The sequence below is a fragment of the Lissotriton vulgaris genome, chromosome 1_1, assembly GCF_964263255.1.
Source record: "Lissotriton vulgaris chromosome 1_1, aLisVul1.2, whole genome shotgun sequence".
Classification (NCBI taxonomy): domain Eukaryota; kingdom Metazoa; phylum Chordata; class Amphibia; order Caudata; family Salamandridae; genus Lissotriton; species Lissotriton vulgaris.
Window position 1 is genome coordinate 1,063,468,987 of NC_141685.1, and position 12,364 is coordinate 1,063,481,350.

Sequence of the window (12,364 nt, forward strand, 5' to 3'; positions counted from 1 at the left end):
TATTGCCAACAACCACGGGTCAGGAAAAATAAGGGAGGAAGAAGCTAAAAGTTTGGGGATAACCCTGCAAAAAGGGCCATTTCCAACAGTACATATTAAAAAAAGTTTACTATTGTAAAAAAACAGAATCGCTAGTTGTGACCATAAAAACGTTTTCAACATCAGGTCCTTCTTTCAGTGCTAAGAATAGAACGGATAAAATATTGAACCAAGCATTCGCAAAGCCAATAGGTCTCGGTGATGCGAGAGCTATTGACTTAATCAATGTTTTTTAATCAAGAGCACACCTGAAGTTGGGCCAGGGTTTTCCATGGCTGTGGACACAGAGGAGGTAGCAAGATAATGGCAACAGCTTAAATAACAGCGAGCTTTTTGTGGTATGGGGAGAAAACAAATCAAGCCAGGCTCGCTAGCAAATGTTAATACCACAACAAATATTTATGGTGGATGTCCAGTGTATTATTTTTTAACCGCTCTGGTTTTTCATGTCTTTTAATAAAAATGTGCTGCAATTGGTTTTGTGGAACTTCTCTATGGGTGCTTTTCTCTCTTCCTTTCTAGTAGAAAGCATCTGAGGAGTAAGTTGATGGCTGTTCATTGTTTCATCAGCGGGGTTTCTGCATCACAATACATTTTTGTGCAGTTTTAAATAACGCGAACTCGACCCGAAGGTTTTGTCATGAAGTCATTACGAGATTAAGTGATTTGCCCAGAATTTCAGGTTATTGAGCTAAGGCCAATACTATTTTAGTGACAGATTAGTGTCTCCAATATCATTTTTTATCCACTATCCACTCATTATCCCTGGAAGTTCTGACCTTTTTCTTTTGAAGCGTTAAGGAGGCTGAACTACTTGAGGGAGAAGCTGAAGATGGTGAAAGATGACACTTCTGAGTAGAATGCTTACCTTTGATGCACAACAATACTGTAGAAATAGCGTGACAGCAAAGAAACACTACCAACATATTATTAAATTCTGCCGTAAACCCAAAAGGAGCCCTTAACCTGAAGCTCTGGTGGGTAAATAGAGAATGAAGCCTGCCTCCTGAGACCCGAAGCAAAACGGGAACTACAGCACATGTGCAAGACCATGGAGCTGCTAAGCGTCCCAGTGTGCATGCAAACACAATCAAGGCATGAGTCTTTGTGGTAGCCCGGGTTTGAATGCTGACCGGCCAAAACAGAAATGCTGTAAGATTAAACCGCCTTGTGTTAAAACATGCATACATCTATGCACCCACAAAGAAACACGCCTTACTTGCTGCATCTTGCATCCAAATGCTGACAGGCCAACAAGAAAGCAGTATAAACAAACAGCGTGGTGCGACTCACCCTGAATGAAATGCGCTTTCTGCTGTCATAGATATCAGGGATCCTTTCCAAATTCCTTTAAAGCTATAATACTTCTTTGGCAGAATCGTAGCTAGTGAAAACATGAGTGGGGGCAGCGTACGTGTCATTTCTGCGATTACCTAAAACAACTGAAATTAAAGAAACCCTTTATTTACTGTTTATCAGCCTTGTGACCCACAGGAAGGAGTGTTGCAAGACTGCGTGAGTTCTAAATTGATACTGTGTGTCTACTCTCGTAGCCTGTGAATTCATAGTATGGCGCTCCTCACCAAGCAGAGAAGTGGGAGAGGTATGGGGAACCTCGGTTATTGAAAGCACAGCAAATGTGACAAGGCTGTTTACATAAACGGAGCTCGGAGCGACTGAAAGCCTGAACGCTCGTTTTAAGTGTTCAAAACAAATTTAAAAAAGTAGCCCAGAAAACATATGTTAAAATGGGAGCCGAGATGAATAGTAGTAAGTGGTCCATACTCTCTGGGAGGGCCAAACACGGGAAGAGGCATGATGCATACATGCCATCGACAAATGGGGAGAAAGAATATAAGAGTAACAAAGGAGCCAGCAAATGGGAAGCCTATTGGCATGCTGAAACCCACAAATTATATACAACATGTCTCTTCAAGTCATCACATGCGCTGTCTAGCGCCAAGACCTAAAAAAGGACCTTTTATTCAGAACCAGATGTAAAAAGATTGCAAGTAAACCATGCAAGCTAAACATAGACACAATTCACTTAATGGAACCAGTCCAAAAATATTCAAAATAGTGTCCAGTCATAGAGCTTTTACAGTGGCAAGGATTTTGGCATCGACCCGCAGCCACTAGTGGTTCATTTGTGCTGGTATTTTCCAGTGCTCCATACTAGCACTTATTTCTGACATCCTACCACATTGTGGCTATGTCAGCTTATTTTGAGCAGAGCTCATCCACAGATTGTTTAAAAATGTAACATAGGCACTCTTTTGAAGTCCCTGTTAGGCCCCTTAGATGCCAGACTTGCCCAAATTGAGTTCAGGCTAACAAACGTAGAAAAAGTTGCTGGGGTTATGGCTGACTGTTTACAAACTGCAATAATCACACAGGGGAAGCCTGATACCAACGAGGGAGCTGCCCCCATAACTAACAGCCATCCCACAGCAACCACCCTCGCTATAGTTCAGAGCCTTCCAATTAGTTCTACCCACTCTGCCCCCCCCTGACAGCTCTCCAAGGTTGCCCAAAAAGCCTACTCCGCGTGGAGAGCGAAAAATCACTGGGGGCAATATATTGAGTAAGAAAATGGTAATAGATTTACCCCCGGAAGCAGCTCTCCTTGCAGTGGTCTTAGCGGGAGACCCCGAGCTTGACACCCCAGCTGCTGAATCGTTTGTATCACTCAAAAATAAAGTTGCAAGCTGGCTGAATAAACACAGGCCTCTCCCACCACATATATCCAGTGAAATTCTGATGGTTAGAAGGGTTAGCTGGGTGGGCAATACTACCAAGAACATTAGCGGGGATTGTGTCCTAGTTAACTTTAGGGACCCTAGAACAGTTTTTCACATCTGTAACTGGCCGGCCGGTAACCCTATTACAATCATCCAGCCCCTAACACTGTCCTTCTTCTATCCATCTGACATTTTTTGTCCTGAAGAGGGGCTAGAGGAGGGCTGGACCAGGGTGGTACCCAGAGGGCAGAGCAGGGGGTCTAGGGACATGCCTTACAACACTAATATGCCCACCCAGTACCTTGATTACAACCGGTACAGCTGTCTGGATCAGGTCGACTGACTACAGCGTAATTATGGAGTAGCAGCCCGACCCTGGACAGCTGATGGTTCCACCCCTAACCTATTTCACCAGAGGGGGTATGTTAAACATAGGAGCGAAGAAAGGTCCCAAGTCACTAACCATGGGGAGAGTATCTATTTAAGCTCACTTACATGCGCACCCACTAGACTCAGCAAATGTGACCTTTCGACATCAGGCCCAAATACTCTACACATCCTACTAGCTAATACAATTAAAATAGGACCATGTTCCCCAAAAAGGGGACCTAGAACTGATGCCGACTCACTGATAATATTGTCCTGGAACCTGCCGGTCTGCGCAAAAAAATGGGCTGCCCAGAGTGGGGTTCTTTTATAGATAATAATGATGTGTGCCTTTTTCAGGAAACTTGGGCCAGGGAGGATCAATTACGAAGTGGCTTTGCCTCATTTTCAGTCCCGGCTAGGTGGGGGGGAAAGGGTCGGCCATCCGGGGGCCTAACTATTTGGGTGGGTTCCCATCTGGGTTGCAAAGCCAGGATCATAAATACTCTGTCGGAGGACGTACAATGCGTAGTATTAGAGTGGCCGAATGCCTCAAAGCTCGCATTGGTTAATGTGTATTCCAGGCCCACGAACATTACAAGCAAGTCCAGAACCATTGAAGAGCTCTCTCTATTTTTGAACACCATTCCTCATGGCACTTCACTTGTGGTAGGGGGTGACCTGAATTGCCATTTCGAGCCACTCCTGGGCTGGATGGATGGTGCAAACCTGGATGAGGACGAGTACTGGAATTTACCTCCAATAGAGGCCCCCCCACCCAGGTCATGGTCCCCCTAGCCGTCCAAATCATGGCCTTAACACTTAATCATTCAATTAGGGCCTGTAATGGACATGCAAAATCTGATATCCCCCCGAACTGTACTTTTAACAAGCTTGGGCAAGAGTCTCGCTTGGATTAAATATTTGTCGAAAGCCGTGCATGGGCCAAGGTCATTTATTTTAGGGTCGTTCCCAGAGGCGAGAGTGACCATAATGCGCTGATCTTGGAGTTTTCCTCTCCTAGCATTCTTAAAGACAACTGCATGCCAAATGATGCTCTCGATTCAAGGGCGGTTCTATCTAGCAATAGGCGTAGAGTTAAATGGGACAAGTTGGTAACACATCCCGAGCAAGTGGCTGAGCTTTATGCTCGGTTCATCCCTGTGTTGGAAGCTGTTGGTGCTCTAACCACGCAGAATAGTACCCCTGACATATGTCAAAAACTAGGGGACTTACATCAGGAGCTAACCAGCACCTTAGCAGAGGTACTTAACCCCCTGGGTTCATACCGAACAACCATGATACTCTGCTATTGTCTAAATCCCCTATGGGTATTCAACGCGTGTTGGATGGTTTTGAGGCATTTTGCTATGAACGGGGCCTAAACATAAATGCCCTCAAAACCAAATTCATGATTTTTAATCCACCAGCAACCACACGCCCAACCCCGAGGATAGGTGTAGCTAGGCTGGAAAGGGTCCAGACCTTTGAGTATTTGGGGGTGACCCTGAATGAAACACTGACCTGGGCCCCCCATCAAATTAAATCTCAACTCAAACTGGCCCAGCGGGCGGGGGCCATTTTCAAGTAATCAAACAAATCTTCCGTCAAACCGATTGGCCCACCCCTAGAAATATATAAACTACAGGCAAGGGGGGCAGTAACGTATGGCAGAGAACTCTGGGGCCACCAGTGTAGACCCAAGATTGTGGCCAGTGAAAATACATTTATAAGGCGTCTCTTGGCATTGCCCCCCAGCACGCTCCTGGTGCCGGTTAGGCTTGACCTGGGCCTCAGACCCATTGATGAGGAACTGGGTCTGAAACCATTAACGTTTTGGCGGAGGCTTTGGACCACCCCAGAGCTCATGAACTATAGGTTGGAGGTCCCGGAAATCCTAAGACTCCCAACTGTGGGGAAACTCCAATGATTCAAGTATCTGAGGGAGGAGTTTGGGAGGTTAGGTCTGCCTCTATTGTGGTCTGATCCAGAGACAGCCTGCAGTTGGGTCCCACATAAGCATTTGGCAAGGTTGTACTATGAAATTAAATTATCTGCCCTGACACAGAACGCACAAACTGGCACTTTATCTGCAACATTCTTACTCACTAAAGACTTTTATTACTTTGAAGGTGTTTTAAATGATATTTATCCTGTTTTAACTAGAAAATTGTATCTGCAGTGGAGATACGGCACCCTGCCAATTAGAGCTTTTCTTCGAGCAAGTGGTGTCCGTCTTCTCCAAGAAATTGTCCAGGCTGTAATAGCGAGCAGGAAACACGTATTGTTTTTTTGTCCAGCCTACAAAAAGCATAGAAGGCACTGGATCATTCCTCTATGCAAAAACCTGGGTTTTACACATTGTATGCAAGCCTACAGAATTTTTAAAACAGATCTCTCCACTGTGACTGTATTTGTGGTAGCTAAATACCTGGCAGCCATGTGGACCAAGAGAAGGCTGCTAATTAACATCCTCTGAATGTAGATCTATTTATTTTATAACTTGTAGATGCACTGATGTTTATATGAATGAAGTGATATTTCAGACACGCAATGGATGAACTTATGGATGTTTATAATTAATAACGGACCGCTCATGATCATCACGCCCTCGGGTTACTTGTACTTCACTCGCTTTTACTACTTGGATAATTCGTGTTACTTGTTTTAATTCTCCTAAAATGTCTAATTTGTGTGAATTCTTTTATGACAAAAGTTGTCGAAATAAAGGTACAATGATGATGAGGAAATAAAAATACTTAGTCCAGGCCATTCTTGCAGCTTTAGTAACTTGGAATAATCCAAACGGTCACTTTTAAGGGAGTATTTTGGTTATAAGGTAATGGCAACACTGGCATTTGGCAGAACCAGCAGGTTGCACAAGCTGCAGTGGCTTGTCATGAAATAACTTTGCACCTAGCTAATTTTTTTAACGAATTAAGCACTGGCTATTACAAGTGTAGTCTCAACACAGGCATATATGTCTCATGTCCTGGAATCTCTCAAACGTATGAGAGGGAAATGCTTTTAATTTGCACCACCTACCAGGGGATAGTTACATATTATACCTGGGTCTAAACTGGAATGGTATGGCGTGCAAAAAAAAATATGGATTTAACCCAGATCTGTGACTGGGGCTGAATGTTTGATTAGTTCAGTATTCAGTCCTTCATCTTTCTTTTTGCATAAGTCTGTTTCGCTTTAAGACTAGTGCCAAGAGACCCGGTTGAGAGATAGATGCTATATAAGTGCTGTCATTCCTTTAGTCAGTCATGCTGATCAGGCATTGCAGAATCTTCCTCAGCACTCTCAGGGGAAGAAACAGATAGATAAAGACGTAGAGACTTGTGGCAAGTCCCCACCAATTTGTGGAGCTGGACATATATATATATTTGCTCTATGTCTCCCACTAGCATGATCTCCATTGTATCTCAATTCAGTTGAGTTTTAGCCAATTATTGTTTATCCATCGACGGATCACTTGCATTCAATTATGAAACTTAGCACTGACCACAGCCCACCATCCTAACAGAGGACAATCTGGGTATCATAGGCATATCTATAAAGGAGCACATCTTGAATAAGTTTGGAAAGGTGCAGTACATAGGTGTGGAACAAACTGGGAGAGAGCACAGAGTCATCTCTAAAACTCATTGATATGATTGCTTTTCAGCTAAATGGATGGTCCTGGACAGGATTCTGTGACATTTTGCACCTTGGCCCTTCCATTGCTTTGGTTCTGCTTGGGATGGTTCATCAGCCTTTATTGGGGGAGGCAGCCCTCGTGGCTCCTTGCCAAAGATAGGCACTCCTTTCGTTGCTCTACCTCACCTCATGGTTTCCCCTTTAAAATCAAGGACAGGGAGAGATAAAGCCCTTCAGGGCGCTTGTTCCCAATCAAGGACCTCAGTCAGATCCCTTCCTGCATAGAAGAGGATTCCCAATACTTCTCTGGACATACCTTATTTCTATTTTGGAGAAGACTCCCAGCCCAGCTCCGGAGGAGACTCTTGAAGGCTCCTCTCTAGGAGCTTTTTCAACCATGCTCTGAAGCTAGACTGCACCTCGTGCAGCATAAGCCACGCCCACCAATGATGCCCTGAAGTAGGCATGATTGTACTCTGGACTATTGAGTGCTATAATATTGTGATATGCTAATGTTGTGGTCAAAATATTGAAAGGTAAGTGCATATAGTAGGTATAGATTTACTATTCTTAACTCCACATCTGTGTTTCTTGAAGATGTATATATCATCATGGCACATATATGTGGAGTTAGCAGTGCTTAATTTGTGCCGGTGCTTTCCGGTGCTTAGCACCTACATTTATTCATCAGGGCCGGGTCTACATAACACCACACGTCTGCATCTCTTTGTCAATGTAAATGTGGTGTACCTTAGACTAGACAAGACAGTACATAATTGAATTACCTCCCTGACTTGGCACATCACATACGGGTCCAGACCGTCCCACTCATAATTTATTTACTGCATGAATGTGTCTAATATGCAGATCAGATTGATTCAGTCGTGACTCAGAAGTGATGATCAGGATGCGCATTTTAAATTTGTTTTCTTTAGTTATGTGGGCGGGACATTTATTGGGCAGGGGGCTGGATTTGGTTACGTGGGGGTAGCGCTGTGCGTCAGGCAGCGTGTGTAAAAGAATTTTCAAAATGCCAAGCACCGGCAGGCATCCGTTCCTCACCACGAGTTATCAGTGGTTGAGACAGTACTCGGTTGAGGTGTTTAGCCTGGCTCAGAGGACATTGTAGTGCTGGCAGCAGCTGCAGGCGCCTGGCATGGATGGCCTATCGAATATAACCAGGGCAGTAACCGTAAGTTGCAGCCATAATATAATAAGCCATTGCCATTACCAATGCAGTTTCTTTTTGGTGGATCATGGGTGGCATGACCTGACGGTCACTGGCGTGGTAGCTACGGCTCCCGCTGGGCCCCACATGAAGTCTGCGGTTAATTAAGTTAAAACGGCTGGTTGGCCCTGCAGTGCACCGGCCCATGCTCCCCTACTTCCAGCATACTCCTGTCATTAAGCAATCTAGCCATTACTTCTACTTCCAAGGCCTCTTAACCTTCGCTACAATCGTGCCTTGTGAAAAGACTTCACGTTCTGACAGACCAAGCATTATTACACAGTTAACTCAACAGTGCTGCAAAAAAGAAGACACAAACTGAATTCCCCAAGAATTTGCACTCGACTGAAACACTAAGGGGCAGATTTATGTCAGACTTGCAACACTTTTGCGCCACCGTTGCGTCACTTCTGTGACACAGGGCAGCGTAAACCCTGCGCCACATTGCGAATACTTACATTGTGACGCATCTATGGAGATGTGTCAAGGTGTAAGGCCCTGCGCCACATGAAACCTGCGTCGGGTTTCATGTGGGCGTTTCCACACAGGGGGGGCCTTCTGTCGCAGGAACGCCCCTGAAAAGTGACTCAGTCACTTTCCCAACGCTGATGCGTCAAAACCCTGCGCCTGCTTGAAGCAGGCGTAAGGCTTGACGCACCACGTTAGAGATTGGGCAAGTTGGAATAGTGCTGGAGTTGCGTGCTGCACGCAACACAACTTCAGCACTGCGCCAACTTCACGCCCTAGATGCGACACGCATCTGTTTATTCCTGCGCCATGGTGCGCCCCATTGTTAAATGCGGCGCATCATGGGTTGCTCAAGGATAAACTTGCGTGCCCCTATCTTTCCTGGCGCATCTCTGTCGATTTGCAGAGATGCGTCAGGCAACATAAATCTGCCCAAATGTCTTCATCTAAAACCCTTACAGTTTATATGAATTGAGAATCGCTCATGTCGCTGTGTTATGCACATGTCAATAAAGAAAACGTCTTGCACGTTTTCTCGAGAAGCACAATGCTCTTCCATGAATTAACCCTGGTTAGGCAGGAGGGGGTACAATCCCAGCAGGAACCACCACCACGACAACTCAGTTCCCACCTGCCAAAGACAAGAAGAATACAGCAGGGATTGTAGATGGGTGGTTGGCCCACGTTTCCTACCCTGGCAGGTAGGCAGGACCAGGTTTTGTTTTTATAAGCAACACGTGGTTCCTGTTCGGAAGATGTTCCAGATCAGGAAGCTCTGCCAAGAGGAAAGGGGACTTGAGAGGGTAGGTAGGGGAAATTCCCTGCCTTTACCCAAATAACATTCACAGGTGGAAGGCTGTACACTCACTGTATTCAATGTGTACACCCTTGTTTACCGCACGATGTTACAATCAATCCTGCCAAAACTAAAAAGTCCAAATTCGAGAAACTGGGAAAAAAGGACCACAATCACACTCTAATTGAAGAAATATGTTTGCTTAAAACGAATTATGAACAAAAGGTGGCAATTCTTGAGTTAATCCGAATCCCTGATAATTATTTTAGACGTGTATTATTCCATGTTCTTATGCTGTCTGTGTGCCATTGCAGAAGAGTGCTGACCATATGCAAATCAGTCTCATTCCCACTCTAAAAAATGCTTCTAAATGAGAACATAAATATTCAAACATTTCATTCAGCTTAGCCTTTCTAAGAGTCACACGGAGTGGCATATGTTTAGCCTACACATAGACCCAAGCAACATCTCATCAATGTGGCCCAAAAGGGCAAACATACCTTTGGGACCCCTTGATGCCTTCTAGAGGAGATGTGGCCTAGCAGCAGTGCTTAATGTGAACCAGTGGATGCTGGTGCTCAGTCCTAGCACTTAACCATCAACACCGGTGCTTTTCATGAGCACCAGTTAACCCCTTCCATGCTGATGACGAACCCCAGCCGTCATGCACTACGGTGCTCGTGTGCTGATGACGGCTGGGGTTTGTCACGGCCCGCCCCTGTTCGTGTTGTTTACAGCACACCAGGGGAATCGCGGCCGCATGGAAGGAGTTAAAGGACACATTCAGTTACGGGGGGAGATTAAGTGATTTGCCCAGAATCACAAGAGGCTGGTTCCCCAGTGCCAAAGTCAGCAGCATTGGCCATTATGCCACATCCTCCCCCCACTTTCTTGGTTAGTAGTTAGTTCTGTTTTAGGCAGCGCTAGCAGAAGAAATGGGCATGGGATAGCTGCCTCCTGACGAGAGCCCCGGCACTCATTTTTTTTTTACAAATTAACCACTGGGAGTTAGGAATAGAAAATCTATACATACCTGCCTTTCGATATTTTGTTCCTTGATATTCAGTCTACAACATTAGTGTCCCACGATATTCTGTAGTCAATATTTAGGACCCACACCAGCAGACGCAAGACCTGCCATTGTGATAACAGCTGCTCTTATATCCTACCCAAGTAAACCTCCTCAGTCATGCCCTTGAAGAGGATCTCCTATTGTGCCCAGACAAGTCTACTGAATCCTTTCCTGGAGGAAGGTATAAATTCTATTCTGGAGAAGACCCCTTAATGTTGCCCCTGAGTTGCCCCTGATCATGTTCTACCATCCTCATCCCTGTGTATGCTGTTTCCCCTCAACCAATCAAGCACAGGAGTATAGCTAATCCCACATGGAGAATATACCTCTCCACCACTTTCCTACCCTCCCTTAGATTAGTACAGTTTAGATGAAAGGCACAGTGACTGTAAAAGTGTGTGAAGACCAGATTGTACAAAATGTCATAGTTCTGTAAAGACCTCTGGCTGTAGTTTGTAAACCCAGACTTTTTCTTCACCATACATTGAGTACAGTTTGTATGAGCCACCCTATTTTCTTTCTGTATAGTTTCCTTAGATGGAGCTGGCCCCGGGTCCAGAACTTCAGAAGAGGAGGAGGAGGAGGAGGAGAAGGAGGAGGGAGAGATGTGGGAGAAGATCGAAAGACTTCGGCACCAGCTGACGCGATCCCTGAATCCCGCCAAGCTGACCCCGTACCTGCGTCAGTGCAGAGTCATCGATGAGCAGGATGAGGAGGAGGTTCTCAATACTTACCGCTTCCCCACCAAGACCAGTCAGACGGGTGAGCCTATAATTGTAATACACAGGCCAATGGTGCCGCTTCTGCATCATCCTCATTACTCCAACGTATCGCCCACTTACAATTGCAGTTACACTAAGGGTGTGTGAAAATTTGAGTAATTAGCTTTTGCGTAATTGTGTGAAATTCCACAAAAATTTTGATCTAATATGTATCATTTTGAGAAATGCAAACCTGGTATTTAGCACTACACTTTAGCTCAAAATTCATCCTTTTATTCTCTTAAATGTGAAGGCACATTTCATGCTAAAAAATAGTGCAGAAAACACCAGTGGCATGATCCGCTTTCATGCGGGTAATTCGTATTGTTCCTGTGGTCCTGCACTGAAATTTTGCGTGGCCAACACTTTTGTTTAGTTTAGAAATACTGCAACACATTGACTGCGACTCTCAAAAGATTTTACGAGTATGGAAAGTAGTTCTACAAGAGTATTCCTTTACATACTCTTAATTGCCTTTATGAATCAGCCCCCAAATGCCCAACTTACTATTAGCAAACGTGCAAAGAGGTCGCAGTTCTTTCAATTTGCCCTAATTGTAGTTGAATATTAACATTATATTCCAATTTAGAAGTGTTGTGGCCAGTTCACAAAGGTCTGTAAGAGTACTTAAAAGAGTACTACAGGACTACTACTTGAAGTACTTCTAAATGTCTGGGTGAATCAGCCTCACTGATTTTCTGACAGGTGAGTAGGCTGTCCTCCTTGAGCAGTTACCAGCAGTCCCAACAATGTATTCCAAATTAAGTTAAAGATCTCACCACTAATGCTGTATCTTCAAATGTTCTGAATCTAACACTAGCCCTTTACAACATAACCTCATTTTACAAATAAAAGACAACAAAAAACGAGCAAACAGCATGACTGAAACGAAATGAATTTCCCCCCTTTTTTTTTTACATATCACCTTGATACTACATAAATAATCCATGCAACCAGGCACTATTCTGTTCTCCATCCCTGAACTTTCCCACATGCAGATCGTGAATGCAGCAAAGAAGCTCATTGTGCGAAGGCAAAGATATAATTGCAAATCTCTATTACACATTAACTTATAATATAAACAATACCTCGATTATGGTTGTAATCAGTAAACCGTCAGTGCAGGAGACTAACTGGGATGTAAACAGAAAGGAAAAGCCTTACATTTTAGGAAGGGGTTTACCGAAGGTTCCATTTGTAGTGTCTTCCGATTTATGGCAATGTACCCAGATGTCGTCTACCAAAAAG

The 12,364-nt window shown here is 44.5% G+C and overlaps 1 protein-coding gene across 1 annotated transcript in view; it reads left to right on the forward strand.

The window, feature by feature from the left end:
- Positions 1–12,364, forward strand: part of CARD10 (caspase recruitment domain family member 10) — a 288,602-nt gene that overhangs the window by 87,018 nt on the left and 189,220 nt on the right. Inside the window, exon 2 of the mRNA XM_086963072.1 lies at positions 10,884–11,117. Within this exon, the coding sequence (XP_086819198.1) occupies positions 10,884–11,117 (234 nt within the window). The remainder of the gene's footprint in view (positions 1–10,883; positions 11,118–12,364) is intronic.